The sequence below is a fragment of the Rattus norvegicus genome, chromosome 1 (assembly GCF_021556685.1).
Source record: "Rattus norvegicus strain SHRSP/BbbUtx chromosome 1, alternate assembly SHRSP_T2T, whole genome shotgun sequence".
NCBI classification, from domain to species: domain Eukaryota; kingdom Metazoa; phylum Chordata; class Mammalia; order Rodentia; family Muridae; genus Rattus; species Rattus norvegicus.
Genome location: NC_141534.1, coordinates 186133777 through 186150634, shown reverse-complemented (window position 1 = coordinate 186150634; position 16858 = coordinate 186133777). Strand labels below are relative to the sequence as shown.

The window sequence follows — 16858 nt, the reverse complement described above, 5'->3', positions numbered from 1 at the left end:
CATGTCACCAGCACAGCCTTGGGAAGGCCTCTTCCTCCAGATACTGGACTCATTTCTAGTCTTCCATTCCAGGACTGTGCTGCCTAGTTTTATATGGACTTGACATAAGCTAGATTTATCTGACAATGGGAAAAAATATGCCTCCATAAGACAAGTCTGTGAGGTGTTGTCTGGTTAATGATAAATGTGGGAAGGTCCAGCCTATTTTGGGTGGGGCCAACCCAGGGCAGTGATTCTGGGTTATATAAGAAAGCAGGCTGAGCAAGCCTGAGGACTAAGCCAGTAAGCAGCACTCCTACATGACCCTGGCTTCAGTTCCTGCCTCCAGGTTCTTGCCTTGACTTCTCTGGATGATGGACAAGCTGCAAGTGTCCTTCCTCTCCAAGTTGCTTTTGGTCATAGTATTTTTTTAATCACAAAATAGGAACCCTGACTAAGACTTTTCTTCCTGTTGGCTTTGTTATTTCATTGTTATATTTCCCTGTATAAGCCAAATACTGAGCTGACCCTGTATTTAAACAAATTGTCTTACTGAATTCTCACCCATACAATGCTATATTTAAAGCAAATGGGGTCACCTGTACTTTAAAGAGGAAGAGACTAAGGCTTAGGAAGATCAAGGCACAATGCTTTCAGGTCGAAGGTCATGAATTCTACCACTCTCATAGCAGCAGTGGCTGCAACAACATGACAGGTCACAGCTAGACAGCTAGCACATTTATAACCCCAGCACCCAGCCTGCTACACACACCCTGTCTAAATAAAACCCAATGGATCTCACTTTTCTCTTGTTTTCCCCAGTGGCTTCCACAGTTCAGACATAAGTTTTCAAAAGAGGACTGTGGATCTGAGGAGAGTAGGGGTTCCCAAGGTCAATCTGTTGCTTTACTAAATGGTCATGCAGACAAATGACCTTCCAAATATCTATATCGTAGATGGTGATGCTCTTGACTTTGGCCAGAGACATGGTAGTGGGTAATGGTAAGTGCACTGACTCATTGCTGGTCCAAGCGCTGACTCTAAGTAACTGTGTTGTCAGCTGCGGTGATCATCTCTGTCAACTGCTCAAGGCTCAAGGAACATCAGGAAAAGAGATCAGAAAGAATGCAAGGGCCAAGAGATGGGGAGGAGGGCTGTGAAATGCTGGGTTTTGGACCTGACATGACTCTTACACTATCAACTCACAGCAGCTGTGACCCCCATAAGATCAAGCCAGACTAAATCCCAGCCTGGATTTCTCCTAGAGTGACTGGCAGTTGACAGCTGATGAAATGGGGAGGCTCTCTCCTTTGGGGATATGGTCACTGGTAACTCCTGCCCCCCCCAACCCCTGTCAATGGCCACACCCCCGTGGCATGTAGGCAGCCCACTATTGTATTCAGGAGTCACTAGTAGCAACAACAAAAGAGAGGACATGAAGACACAGTGACTTAGGTGAGGCCTAGGGGGCTCTGGAAGGATACAGTACTTTTGGGTGGTATGATAAAAAATACTTTGTATAAATATACGAAACTTTCAAAGAACAAAATTAAAAATATTTTTAAAAGGCGGCTGGGATACCTTGTGTTTCATTTTAAATTGCTCTTTCTTTGGTCACAAGCTGTAATTCTAGCAGTCTCTCAACTCTGGACAGTGTCTTCAGAGTACATATCCACCCTCTGGGCTCACCATTCCTAATAGTGATGCCCTAAGTTTTACTCACATATACCATGGGTTTTGGGTTTTTTGTTTGTTTGTTTGTTTGTTTGTTTGTTTGTTTTGTTTGTTTTTCTTTTTTGTTTTTTTCCAAATACTTATTTTAGGCATACGGTGCTCTCTGCATGTACACCTGCGTGCCAGAAGAGGGCATCAGATCACATTATAGATGGTCGTGAGCCACCATGCAGTTGTTGGGTCTTGAACTCAGGACCTCTGGAAGAGCAACCAGAGCTCCTAACTGCTGAACCATGTCTCCAGCCCCCTATAGATCATGTTTTTAAAGAGATATTGGTTGAGAGTTCTCTTTTCCAAAGTTTTCTTTTGCGACCAGAACTGCTTTGAGTTTCAGAATTTTGGGATCCTGGAATATTCACGCTTACACAAATATCTTGGGATGGAGCCAAGTCTATCATGAAATTAATTTATATTCCCTACATACCTCGTAATGCACATAACCTGAAAGTAATTATAGTTGTTATTTTTAAAATAATCTTACATGTGAGTTTCAAGGTAGGGTTTCTATTGCGGCAATGAAACACTATGACCAAAAACAACTTCAGGAGGAAATGAGTTTATTTGGCTTAGACTTCCACATTGTAGTTCATCACTGAAGGAAGTCAGGGCAGGAAGGAGCTCAAGCAGAGCAGAAAACAGCTCCAGGAAATAGGAGCTGGTGCAGAAGCCACAGAGGAGTGCAACCTACTAGCTTGCTCCCCATGGTTTGTTTATCTGCTTTTTTTTTTTTTTTTTTTTTTTTTTTTTTTTTTTTGGTTCTTTTTTTCGGAGCTGGGGACCGAACCCAGGGCCTTGCGCTTCCTAGGTAAGCGCTCTACCACTGAGCTAAATCCCCAGCCCCGTTTATCTGCTTTCTTATAGAACCAAGACCACTAGCCCAGGGGTGACCCCCGACCCACAATAGCCTGGGCCTCCCACATCAGCCACTAAGAAAATGACCAACAGCCTTCAGCCAAATGGAGGCATTTTTTTTCTTTCTTTCACTCTCTGTTTGTTTTTCCGTGTGTAGTCCTGGCTGTCCTGGAATCTGCTCAGTAGACTAGGCTGGCCTGGAAATCACAGACATCCACCTGCCTCTGCCTTCCAAGTGCTGGGATTAAAGGCATGTGCCACCATCACCCAGCTAGAGGCATTTGTAAAATTGAGGTTGCCTCCTCTAATAACTTCAGCTTGTGTCAAGTTGACATAAAACTAGCCAGCCTAGTTTAGAATTCTCCCGTGGCATCATGTTGGTGTTGGTCTGGGGCTGGATCTTGGTTGATATGTTTGCCAAGCATGCAGGAAGCCTCCACTCAACGCCCAATACTGTATAAAACTAGGAGCGGTGGCTCATACCACAACTTAGCACTCGGGAGGTGGAGGCAGCAGCGCAGAAGTCCAAGGCCAACCTGTGCTAGAGACTATAAGAAGAAAGGAGTTATACATTTTGGGTTTTCACATCCACCGCTCACTCAGGCAAACCTACAGACAGCAAGAGCCATTCCTCTTACAGATTTTCTGTCTTCCACACAGTTAGTGTGTGTTAAGTGTTTTCATTTTTACCTTATTTTCATTATTTTATATGTATTATCTTCTTGTATGAATGTCTGGGCATCATGTGTGATACATGCCTGGTACCTGTGGAGGAGTTGCATCCCCTGGATATGGAGTTACAGATGGCTGATAAATGCAATGAGGACTTCACTGTTTCTAGGTATGGCTGAGGAGAGGGACTTTGTTGTAGATCCGAGGGAGAGCACAGCCAGAGGCATCTGGAAGAATCTAGAGTGAACGAATGGGGCCATGAGAGGAGGGGGAGATTGAGAGAAGTGGAGAGAGGGCAAGTGGACCAAGAGACAAGCCAAAGACCAAGAAGATGAAGAGAGACGGGGCAGAAGGAGAGGGATAGAGAGAGAGAGAGAGAGAGAGAGAGAGAGAGAGAGAGAGAGAGAGAGAGAGAGAACTCAAAAGAGGAGCCAAGAGTGTGCATGGCCAAAACTGCAGGGTTAATATAGGAACATGAAGCTGGGGGAGGGAAGGGAAGGTCCTGGGCTGAAGAGATTTATGGCAAGGGGTGTGGTGAGAAGAGCTGAGATGGGCCGCAGGTAATGGGTGAGCCCAGAGGTCTACACACACTCTGGTATGCTGACAGGCACCACAGTTAGCCATTTCCCCCAATTCTCTTTGAACCTGACATTGTGAGCCACCATGTAGGTGTTGGAAGAGCAGCCAGAACTCTTAAATCACTACTAAGTCATCTCTCCAGTTTCTGAGCATTTTCTTTTCAAGCGTGTGAGTGTGTTGTGTGTGTGTGTGTGTGTGTGTGTGTGTGTGTGTGTGTGTGTGTGTTAGCTGAACAGAAACACACAAAATGAATAAATGAACCAAGACCGGAAGAACCTTCCAGCCACGTCCAGCCCTGATTGCTGCTGATTCATAGAGTAAATGGTGAGCTAAATAAACAGACAGTATTCTAAGCCCCTAATGGAAGCTATTTTTGTGGCCGAAGGTTAACTGACGCTGTTTGTGTTTAACAACTGAAACACAACTTATGGAACAGTGATGATATCCCCCATTTGGCAGTCGCTCAAGCCCACTACCTCAGTCATCTGGCAGAAAGCCATGCCCCCTGCAGACAAAGCTTCCAGCCAGAGCGGGAGAGTCATACCATGAAGCCACTGCCCTTCTTTTGTAAGAGAACCCTGGGGTCACCCTTGGGACAGGCTGTTGACTTTGTCTTTAAAGTCTTGTTCTCAAAGCTGGACTTTGATTTTTAGAAACAAAGACAACTTCCAGCCAAGTCTGAGAATGAAGTAATCAATGCCCCTTTGTTGAGAGGGAACAAGAGAAGGAACATGGCTATAAAGTTATAATAAGATTGTTCTTGCAAGGCTCACAAACTGGGTCTGACAGCAGTTTTAAGAGTTGTCATGGGAACAGTTTTTTCTTTAAAAAATTAAAACCATTAAAACATTTTAAAATTGGCATATAGGAATTATACATATTTATAGGTTATCTCCTGGTATCTATCTGCTCATATGCAATACACAATGTTCAAATTAAGCTAAGCATATCTCTGCTCACATGGCTCATTACATTGCATAATGGGAAGTATTTCTTTCACTGATGGTCTTGATGCATGTTGGCTCTGGAACCAGAGTCCTAGGTTCAGACCCTGGTGCTTCCTCTTACTAGTCTCATGAACTGAGCAGCTCTCTGGTCCTGTTTCTTCAGTCATAGAATAGGGGAGAGAAAGTCACCAATGTCAGAGCCACATGATGACAGCGTAAGCCTAGGGGAGCTTGGCTGGTAGTGTTTGCCTCCCACGGAGGAGGCCCAGAGCTTGATTCCCAGCACCTCATAAAACTGAGCATACTGTAATCTCATAACTATAGCGGTAGAGACAGGAGGTTCAGAAGCTCAAGGTCAGCCTTGGCTACATACCCATTTCCAGGCTAGACTGGGCTATATGAGACTTAGGCTCAATACACCACCACCACCCAAACAAGATCATGATGTAAAGCAGTATGTTGGTGGTTTGAATGGTATGTCCCTCATATTTCCAGCATTTGAATGCTTGGTCCCCAGTTTAGGGAGGCTTAGGGGGTGTGGCCTTACTTGAGGAAGTATGTCACTGAGGGCAGGTTTTAAAAGCAGATGACTTGGTGCCATGTTGAGTTAGTTCTTTGTTTTCTGCTCACAAGTGTGAGATGTGAGCTCTCAGCGTACAGATTCATTTGCTTCCTGCTGTCCCTATCATTATAGACTCTCATCCTCTGGAACCATAATCCCAAAATAAACCCTTCCTTCTATAAGTTGCCTTGGCCATTGTGTTTTATCATAGCAACAGAAAAGTAACTGATACAGTCAGCCCCTGGCTGAGGAAACACTCACGTGACTGTAACTGGCCTCCTGGGCTGATTCAGAGGGTCACTGATAGACTAGATGGCTACAAAGCAGCCCCTGCTTTGAGTCATTATCCATTAGTGACTAATAAGTTATGTGACTAATTTATGGGTGCTAAACCTCCAAATATGAATTCGGGCACTAAATATGAATTAGGTGCTGAACCCCCAGATGAATCAGGGCATGGCTATTGGGACCCATCTGCTGCTGTGACTGTTTTTGGCTTGTTGAGAATTTTTTATCTTTCTAGATGAGAAAGAACCATTTCTTCCATCATCTACTTAGAGAGTCACCTCCTGGAGTAAGATGCTGAGGTTGGGCCACAGGAGAACTGATTGGCCGGTTGGCCTTGTGAAGGCAAATAAAACATTCCTCTTCAGACTGCAGTTTCCACACTTTAAACTGCTCAGAACACCTGCTACACCACCAGGCTGTTCTCCAGAACAAATGGAATCTCGTACACAAACAGTGAGTGAGGAAGGCTGACCCGGAATAAAGGCAGTCCTCATGCTTGAGAATTACTGAGAGCTTCAGTGTTCTTGCACACACAAAAGGTAATTACATGCTGTATTCTAAGTGTCTCTGTTCCCACCAAATTCTTCAGTTGAAATCCTAGCCCCTAAGGCGATGGCATCAAGGGGTGAGGCCTCTGCAAAGTGATTAGGTCATATGAGTAGAGCCTGTGAGGGCAACGGAAACAGACCTTGAGAAGCCACTTTTCCTAAAAAGCATGGTCTCCTCACTTGGCCTGCAAAGTAACCAGACACAGGATGCAGGCCTGACATGTCTGTCTGCTTTACTTTGGATGAAGGCACAAAGATGAATTGCTGTCCCTGATCTCTCTCCAGTCACCTCATACGGCAATTATCCAATGACGGTGAAGCCACATTGAGGAGCATAAGTAATCGAGGCTTGGGAATAAGATGGATCCTTAGGTAGAACCATAGTGGAGCCAAAGACCAACCAGAGTCCACCTTAACAGGCCGGCTTGATACTGAATGCCCTGAAATGCTCATGTCAGTATCCCAGAGACAAACCAAGTCCCTCCTCTCTTAACTGCTCCTCTTCCCAATGTGGCCATGTTAAATAATTCTCCTGTCTCTGCTTTTTACAACCACTTGTCTCTTTACCTGGGACAGGTGGCAGTCCCTTTGCGGGAGAGACTGTGTGAGCCCAGACTTTTGCTCCTAGAAACTCCAGTTATGGGCTCCATGTGAGGACAACACAGGACACAGATTAATGGCGCCTTCAGAGGAGCATGGAGCGCTTGCCTGTAAACCTAGCACAGGGAGAGTAGAGCAAGAGTAGGAGTTCAAGGCCATCCTCCGCTACATAGTGATTAGAACCCAACCTGAGCTGCATGAAACCACGTCTTGAAAAACAAAGTTGCACATGTCAGGGAAGGGAGCTGTACTATCTATGAACCAGGAAGTAGGCCTCCCTGAAGCAGGACAGAAAGGGAGAAATGGGTGGATATGTTGCCATACCCCTTTAATCCCAGCACTTAGGAGGCAGAGGCAAGCAGATCTTTCTTTGAGTTTAAGGCCATCATGGTCTATATGGTGGGTTCTAAAACACCCAGGGCTACATAGCAAGATGATCTCACAAAAAGGGAGGGAGGAGATGGAGGAGGAAGTGGTGGAGGAGGAGGAGACATGGGAATGGGGAGAAATCTGAAGGCCTTCACTCCTGCTGGCTGAGAATAAAACACTCTTACAAATAATGTTACAAACCCGTGGACATACCAGAATAATCCTCGATGAACTACTTGAAGAAGGGAAGACGTATTTGTCTCACTCGGGTAAATATTTCAGCCTATAAGCTGTGGCAGAGTAAATCGTAGCAGAAGCTGGCACAAACAAGCTGTTTGGCTCATGACAATAGGGAGCAAAAAGAGTGTGAGATGGTCACACCCAATGACCTAACTTCCTTCCATTTGTAACACACACACACACACACACAGATGCTTGCACTTGTATATGCCTTGCCAATCTCCACCATTTAACTCCACCAAGAAACAGTAAATCCAATCCCCTGCAGATCCAGTTAAAAAATTACTGCTTACTGGGCCTTGGAGAAGTTTCAGTCTAATGGTAAAGCGTTTGGTAGACAAGCACAAAGACTGGAGTTAGGATCCTTAGCACCCACATAAGACTGGGGCAGAAGGAACTGTATCTGTAGTTCCAGCTCCCCAACTATGAGGTGAGAGACAGAGAGGAGAATCCCCAGAAGCTTGCCAGCCAGGTACCTTGGCTTATACAAGAGACCCTGTCCCAAAAAGTCAGAAAGTAAGGACTGATGCTAATGTTGTCTGCTGACCTCCATGCATGTGCTATGGTGCGTCCATGCTGGTACTTACAAGCACACAGGTTCATCACAAACATATACACACAAAGATTTGTAAAAAGAAGGAAATGCCTTTTGTGTGCAATAGCTACAGCAGATTAACAAAAGGCTTTCAGCCTCCACAAAGTGCTTAAGTCACTTAATTGCAATCTTCAAAACAGGGCCTGACAGCATTCATCCACTTACCAAGCCATCCACCCACCCAGTAAACATTTAGCTACATTGGAGCCACCTATGAAGCAGAACAGAAAACAAGGAAACAAAGCAAAAATAAGCTAAGTCGCCATTTTAAGAGCAAACTGCAAGTCAGCGATTCTTCTTGAGCCATATCAAGATAAAATGTCAAGGGTCCCAGTGAGCCATGAGTGATGCCACTGCTTCAGAGCCATTCGGATGCAGTTTGGTGGCTTATGGCAGACAGAGAAGCCCCAGCTGGGTGAGCTTGTTTGATAGCTGCTTGCTGCTCAGTGAAGCTTCTGTGCCCAGTGACGGGATGAGGGGACAGCTGGGTGGAAAAGGCAAATCAGAATAGCAGGCATTCCACTTGAAGATGACAAATGTGGAGGCAGAAATAATGGTATTTTTAAACCTTCGAAAATAGTCCAGCCAAAGATCACATAACCAGGGCAGGGAGAAATGGAGACAGTCGTACTTAATTACTTGAGAAATCCTAAAGCAGAAAAAGTGAACATCGATTCATCTGCCTTGGACATATGTGGCTCTCAAAACACCTGAGCATCCTGGGAGAAGGGCAAGAAGCTAACATTCCTTGATACCCATGAGAACTACTAAGGACATGGTATTATTGGCATACTTCCTCCTAGTCACAGGATGCTCAGGGGTGTGTGTGTGTGTGTGTGCGTGTGTGTGTGTGTGTGTGTGTGTGCGTGCGTGTGTGCGTGCATGCACGCTCGCGCACCAGATGTATGTATGCATGCACGCTCGTGCGCCACATGTATGCACGCATGCAGGTGCCCAAAGAGGACAGAAGAGAGCATCGGATCCCCTGGAGCTGGAGTTACAGACAGTTGTGAGCTACCTGACATTGGTGCTGAGATCTGAACTCATGTCCCTCTGCAAGAACAAGTGCTCTTGACTGCTGTGCCAGCTCTCCATCCTCAAATTCAGATTATTTAAGATCATACACAAATAGATGGTCTAATGAGATTCTGGGCTTGCCTTCGACATTGATCCGTTCTTGCAGATAAACTACTCTTAAGAGCCCATATTTTCTGAGTGGTGGCAGCACACACTTTTAATTCCAGCACTCAGAAGGCAGAGACAGGCAAATCTCTGAAGCCAGCCTCATTGACAAGAGTGAGTTCCAGGACAGTCAGGGCTACATAGAGAAACCCTGTCTTATAACAACTCTCAATTCTCCCCTCTACCTCCAGCTCCTAGTCCAGATACTGGTATTGACATCTGATGTTTCGAGAGTTTCTATTTACTCTGCCACAGCTCATCAGCTGAGTGTTAAAGATGAAATACAAGTTGGCACAGGCCTGCCTCGTTAACCTCTAATACACATAGAAACACCTTGCATTCTTTGAAAGTGGTTCATCATTGCCTGGAGCTGAAAACTGGTGTTTGCCCCTTAGTTTCAAAGTTATTAATGAAACATTAGATAGGCAGCCTTCAATATAAAATCTTAATTACAGCTCTTTTAGATGGTTTCATACCCTCTAAAGTGTGTAACTTAGACAAACAGCAGCAGAGTGAACAAGAGGCTGTGAGCACAGCTGCCCTCGGTCCTGAAAGAGTTCCAGCCTCTGCTCCACTCTTGGCTGTTCCTCTCCAGTTAACCTTGTGAAAAACGTCAGACACACAAGACAGAGGTTAGAACAACTTTTCCATCACTCTCCACAAGGCACAGAGTTTACTAGTGTCTGTGGCTTTCAGGCTAGGTCCAGGTCCTAGGAGGTTACTCTGTATCAATAGTGCCAGGGCTCCATGGTCCCCTTGTATGTGTGTGCCTGCATGTGCATCTATGTGTGGTAGATCCAGGCTTGCACCTGCTTGTGCAGCTGTGTGTGGTAGATGCCAGGCTTCAACTTGCCTGTGCAGCTGTGTGTGATATATGCCAGGCTTGCAACTGCTTGTGCATCTGTATGTGATATATACCAGGCTTGCACCTGCCCATGCAGCTGTCTGTAGTATATACCAGGCTTGCACCTGCCTGTACATCCATGTGTGATATATACCAGGTTTGCACCTGCCTGTGCATCTGTGTGTGGTAGATCCAGGCTTGCACCTGTCTGTGCATCTGTGTGTGGTAGATCCAGGCTTTGCACCTGTCTGTGCATCTGTGCGTGGTAGATCCAGGCTTGCACCTGCCTGTGCATCTGTGTGTGGTAGATCCAGGCTTGCACCTGTCTGTGCATCTATGTGTGGTAGATCCAGGCTTGCACCTGTCTGTGCATCTATGTGTGGTAGATCCAGGCTTGCACCTGCCTGTGCATCTGTGTGTGGTAGATCCAGGCTTGCACTTGCCTGTGCATCTGTGTGTGGTAGATCCAGGCTTGCACTTGCCTGTGCATCTGTGTGTGGTAGATCCAGGCTTGCACCTGCCTGTGCATCTGTGTGTGGTATATACCAGGCTTGCACCTGCCTGTGCATCTGTGTGTGGTATATACCAGGCTTGCACCTGCCTGTGCATCTGTGTGTGGTATATACCAGGCTTGCATCTGCCTGTGCATCTGTGTGTGGTATATGCCGGCATTGAACTCAGGCACTTGCATAATAAGCACTCTTATTCACTGAGCCATGTCGCCAGTCCCACCTGCAGATGTGCTGTATAAGTTTGCAGTCTAAGACTCCATTGTGGGCATTTTGTTGTTTTATCATATCCCATTCTGTGTTCAATTTAATAAAAGGCTATGGTACACTTAATCTACTCCAACCAGAAGCAGGATATGAAACAGCGCAGGACCAGGGAGATGGCTCAGTGGGTAAAACGCTTGCTGCACACATGAGAACCTAAGATCAGCTCCCCAGGACACACGTGGCTGGGCACAGTGGTGCATGTGTTTACCCTTATCACTGGGGGACTCAGTGGCCAGTCAGTCTAGCTCAGGGAGAGGGATGGGGGGGAGAGGGAGGGAGGGGAAGAGAGAGGTAGGGGGTGTTGTTGGGGAGGATTCTGGAAAGGTGACAGAGAGGCCATCTGACTTCTCATTCAACAGTAAGAGTACAGGAAGAACAGCAGCCTGGGAGAGAGCTCCACGCCCCAGGCACCCCAGCCTCACCCTCACTCCACCCAGCGGTACCTGGCATCTGTTTAACACCACAGAGAGGGAAGGACAGATCCTAGAGAGAACACAAGTAAGTAGTGAGTGGAAGCCATTGAGCCAGTGAGCAGAAAGAATCCAAACAGCTTAGCCTTCATCTCCTAAGGCCAGTAGCCATCTGTCTCCCTGAAAACAGTGGTGAGGGGAAGTGTCAGCATTTCCAGGAGCTGTGCTGAGTGCAGCCTTCATTCTGTCTACCAGGAGAGACAGGAGCCCACGCTTGGGCTCACCTAAGGTGTCCTCTGTCACTCAATAGCTGGGTGAACCCAGGTAAAAATGAATCTGAGTTCTCAGACCTTCCTCCGAGAGGGGTGGGAAGAAAGGGGCTTAGTTTAGAAAGTTCTTCACAGGGTGGAATTAGCTGATAAATGCCAAGCACTTTGGTCAGTACTGATGGGCTGCCAACAAGGAGTCAAGGCAAGGACAGTGCCTCTCACTTCCTCATTGCTTCTCCTCCTTCGATTTTATCTGTTTGAGGTGCATATATGCATGTCTGGGGGGCAGGGTGGAAGTGTGAAGACAGCTTCAGGTGCCATTCCTCCACAAGTGGCTGCCATCTTGTTTTTTGAGACAGGGCCTCTCACTGGGGCCTGGGGCTTACCTATTGGCAAGGCAGATTGCTAGACAAGGGCATGCCAGGATTTTACATAGGCGCTGGGGATTGAACACAGGTCTTCAAGTTTACACAGAGGACATTTTTTTGGCTGAGCCACCTCGGCCGTCTCTCTATTTCCAGTGGCTACTATAGCAGCGAGCAAAACAAAGGGGGAGAGTCTTCCCTGCTGTAATACTGGATTCGCTGTCACACATCTCTGTCCTTTTTGATTTACAGTCTACCTCAGCAAAGCTGCACGCTAATGAAAACACTGTTCACTGCGGCCTGCCTGGGTGTGGAGTAGCAAGGTAGGGGAAAGCATTGAACTGCCTCAGTTTGAAAGCACAAGGTCCATGTGGCAAAACTCAGTGTTTCCTACAACGCAATGAGGAGACGACCCACTGCACATTATGTGGGTGGAAGAGACCACACTCCTGCCTCCCTTCTATGCCGAAGGAGCACAGATGATAGCTTAGGAGGAAGCCCAGCACTGGGGTTTGGCTTTGCTGAGCATCTGTGCAAGCTGAGAGCCAGAGTAGAACCGCCAGGATCCAGCTTGATGAAGACAGAAGCTTCTAGCGCTCGATGAGGTATTGATTGACAGATATGAAGGAGACCCTCTTTTCTTCCCCATGAAGTTATCCAATAAACCTAATTTATTGCCATTATAGAGCTGGTTCTCCCTGCCCCCATCCCTCCTTGGACTAGGAGCCAGTGCTAAGTCACACCAGGAACCTGGCACAAGAGGGAGGTCACATCTAAGATGTATTTGTTGTACAGGACACTAAGTTAATATGGAGTTAGTATTTATTGAGATCTCTGCAGGTTCAGGTCTGCACTGAACACTGTACGGCTGCCTTGTTTCATCATCATCAGAATCCCCTTGGCCAGCACTGTGACTGTCCTCACTTCACAGCATGGAAACTGTGGTGACTCAGAAGATGAAAGCCACCAGTTTCCCAGAGGTTCACTTCAAGGCCTATGAGGCAGAGCAGCCCCGCAGCCATGTTTCCCAGAGGTTCACTTCAAGGCCTTTGAGGCAGAGCAGCCCAGCAGCCATGGTGCTTTTCCCACTTTGGTGCTGGGGTTTGAACCCCAGAGCCTTGTACATGCACAGCAAGAGCTGTGCTACTGAGCTGGGTACTCTTGGCCCTTTTTTTTTTTTTTCTTTTTTGAGACATCTTCATCCCAAACTTATGAGACCAGCCCCTGCCTTGTCCTAAGAAGCTGAGGCAGCAGATGTGAAGCACCACACCTATTAGAGGCAGACTTCAAAATTATGGAACCATGACACCAGAGACTTGCTCTTCACCAAGGCCAGATTTACTGACTCTTAATTACTGTTAGGGGATCAGGCTGGACCATTTGCTGGCCACTGAGCTTTCTCCCACTCCTGACTGAAACTCGAAAACAAATATCTTGCTCCCTCGCCTGTCTAGGACTTCTCTCTGGGAAATAAGTCCAACAGAATGGCCTTCTGAAAAGTGTTGGCCAGGGACATGGTAACAACTGTGCATCTTTGACATCCAACTGTGTTATGTGCACTCATGGAGGACCAACTCTGTGCTCACCATAGGCTGGGTAGGGTATTACTAAACATTGACAAGTATAAAACCAAGACAGGGAATCTGTCCTCAGGACACTTAAAATAGCTGGGGAGGCAGGCATGTGTAAAATTAAATGTATGTGGTTAAGAATGTCTTAATTAAAGCTCTCTGAATTTACCATAGAATGAGGAACAGATGGGTACCCTGAGATCTGAGCCGAGATCAGTTCCTCTCCTTTGGCCTCCAGAGAACTGGGAGCCTGGGAGATGATCCTGCAGCTGAGTCTAGAAAACAAGTAGTGCTTAAATATGCAGAAGAGATGAGCACAAGGAGTGATTTCTAAATAAGGAGGAGCAAATGCACAGAGACCCTGTAGCAGGGAGGCTGGTACTGGGTGGGGATAATTGCCTAGGAAAGAGAGCCAGAGATGGAGGAAGGGGAGAAAGGAAGGGGAGTGGAGAAGGCCTTGAGAGCCAGGCTGGGGGCTCTTGGCTTCGTCATGTGGATGTGCCATTGTTAAGTGATATGGTAGCCCATGTGTTCAAGGAGGCCCCTGTGATGGTGCTATTGGGAGAACAGGATCTAATGGGAAGTCGGGTCACTGGGTGTGTCATCAAAAGGGACTGTGGAACTCCAACACCTTCTCTCTGCTCTCTAACTTGTGATGTGAGTGGCTTCACTCTGCCATCTGCTGCCACTATTGTGTGCTGCCTGGCACCAATCAACAGTGAGCTGATCATGCAGGGGAACTGCCAACACTGAGCTAAAACTAGCTCACCTGGGCTGGAGAGATGGCTCAGCGGTTAAGAGCACTGACTGCTCTTCCAGAGGTCCTGAGTTCAATTCCCAGCAACCACATGGTGGCTCCCAACCACCTGTAATGGGCTCTGATGCTCTCTTCTGGTGTGTCTGAAGACAGCTACAGTGTACTCATATATAATGAATAAATAAATCTTAAAAAAAAAAAACTAGCTCACCTTTCCTCTCTACTAGCTGATTATCTCAGGTATTTCACTACAGTGACAGAAAGCTGAGGCACTATGCCATGCCAACTCCTACCAGAAGGGTAGGGAAACCACTCTGTTGGTAGAGCACAGCCTAGCATGCATAAAACTCTGGCTTTGATCCCCAGCAATGCTTACAATCAGACATGGCAGCATACATGTGTGGTCCCAGCACTCAGGAGGTAGAAGCAGGAAGATCCAAGGTCATCCTTGGCCACAGGGTAAATGGAGCCAGCTCGGCCTACAAGAGGCCCTGCCTCAAGAAACAAAACAAAGTGGAAACCAAACAAACCCACAAATAGGGCCAATGACTTTTAAGTTATTGTTCCTTCAAGTGAAGACACAATTGCCATGGAGAGCCTGCCAGGAAGAACATTATGTCTGTCAACTCCAAGGGGTGAGTAACTGGTGGAGTCAGCATAGGAGCAAGTCACAGTAAGGAGGCAAGGGGACAAGGGTAACATCGAGGTCACACTAAACAAAAAGTCAAACATTGTATCAAGCACATGGAAACTATCTCCACAGCATAGAGAAGTGACACTGAAGGAGGACCAGTTTGTCTCAGAAAGTGACCCTCTGAGGGCAGAAGGCCAACCATGTGGGGTGATGCCATTCATTGACTATGATTACATTTACAGACAGACTGCAGGCTTCATCAACTGCCTACTGTCACGGTCCCATTTTAAGTCAATTCATCTGAACTGGATTGGTTCTGCCACTCGCCTTGAGCATACTGTGAGCTCTGTATCCTTTCCTTTCGCATCCACAGGACATAGACAACACTGACTCCAAGAAACTCCTGGGGCTGACGTGAGCGCTGAAATAAAGGACGATGAGGCTCTTAGTGAGGAGTCTGGTGCAGAGCAAGCGCTCGACCAACAGTTGGTGTTGCTACTCATTTATCCTCCTGTGGGTGCTGTGGACCTCTGTCCTCCAAGCACAGTGGCCACTGCCATCTCCATGGGAGCAGCTGAAACCACCCACAGGGCATACTCAAGGTCGGGCTTGTTGTTTCTTCACAGAAGGAGGGGCTGGGGAGGGTTATTAGACCCTCACCAAAGATTCCAGCCACTCCTTCGGGTACCTTCCCCTCCCAAGCTGCAGGTGCTAAAATATAGTGTGTCATGTCTAAATAGCTATGGGGAAGTTGCCATCCATACTGGGGTGACACATTGCAATAATGTGACTACTTTGGGGTCACCCACGCTCCTGTTAGTAACTCCTTATCCATATTCTGTAAGTAAACTCAGTAAACATTGGTTGGCCAAGCTGGACTCTACTGAAATCATTACATTGGATGATCATTGGTTCCCTATCTAGGGTAGCAGAGTGTTTGTGTTGCCCTAGGGAAAGTTCACAAAATAGTGGGGGACATTCAAAAGTCTAGATTTCAAAATTGTGGAAAACAGTCCTCCAGTGAGAAGCGGAGACGAGGAGCCCTGAGGTGCTCTGTGCAGGCTCTGACAGGATCAGTCAGTGGACTTAAGTCACTCCAGCACAGAAATAAGTATGTTTACTGAGCACCTGATGTATATCAGACCTTTCCCAGAGAAGTTAGCACAGAGGCTGGAAGTAATGGCATAGAGTTTTCATCAGTTGAGGAGCTGAGGCAGGAAGATAAAGAGTTAAAGATAAGGACTTTGAAGATGGCCTGGAGTACATAAGATCCTGTTTACAAACCAACCAGCAAATAACAAAACAAAACAACAACAACAAACTATAACGACCTGCTCTAAAACCTCCAAACCTAAACCAACATTAGCAAAAAAGTTAGCAAAAAATGGAGGAAGGAGAGGCCAGAAGAGCAGGATCAATCCAGAGGCAATTAAGAAGTAAGCATAATGTACTACTAGCTGTAACTGTCACTTGACACAACCGAGAATCACCTCAAATCAGTCTTAATAAAGAATTATCTACACCAGATTGGGCAGTGGGCATGTCTGTGAAAGACTGCCTTCCTTCACTGTTAATTGATGTAGGAAGACTCAGTCCACTGTGGGCAACACCATTCCCTAATCAGGAGCTCCTCAACAGTTTGAGAGAGGAGAAAGCTAGCTGGAAGCAAGTGGTCCTGGATGCATTGGTTTCTCTCTGCTGTGGGTATGGTAAGAAAAGAACTGCTTCAAGGTCCTGTATTGTGATTCCTCTGCTGTGATAAACTTTTTCCTCCCCTAAGCTACATTTCTTGTAAGGGTTTTGTCACAGCAACAGAAATGAAAGTAGGACACAAAGTGTTAAATAGCACTCACAACAAACAGGAACAGAAGAACTAAGACCTGCTTGATGCCAAATTGCCCAGGAAAAGGGTAGGCAAGAGGGTCAACTGGGAGAAAACCTCTCAGGGGCCCAGGTGGCCAGAGTTAGCAGGGTATGTGCATTTACATAGTACTAGATGAGTACTATATACAGAGTATAGTGCATTTACATAGGACTAGATGAGTACTATATACAGAGTATAGTGCATTTACATAGGACTAGATG

General features: G+C 46.5%; 1 protein-coding gene across 13 annotated transcripts in view; it reads right to left on the bottom strand.

Annotated features, from left to right (window-relative positions):
- Nucleotides 1-16858, bottom strand: part of Iqck (IQ motif containing K) — a 117647-nt gene that overhangs the window by 77579 nt on the left and 23210 nt on the right. Inside the window, exon 5 of one of the 13 annotated variants that reach the window (XR_015685262.1) lies at nt 13001-16851. The exons of 10 other annotated variants lie outside the window; for them this stretch is intronic. Coding sequence is in view for 2 of the 3 variants with exons in the window: in XM_087655700.1 (XP_087511826.1) it covers nt 15060-15194 (135 nt within the window). In the remaining variant the exon portion in view is untranslated. Of the gene's footprint in view, nt 1-13000; nt 16852-16858 lie in introns of those variants that run through there. 2 more of the 13 variants (XM_087655700.1, XM_087655631.1) reach the window with 2 other exon arrangements.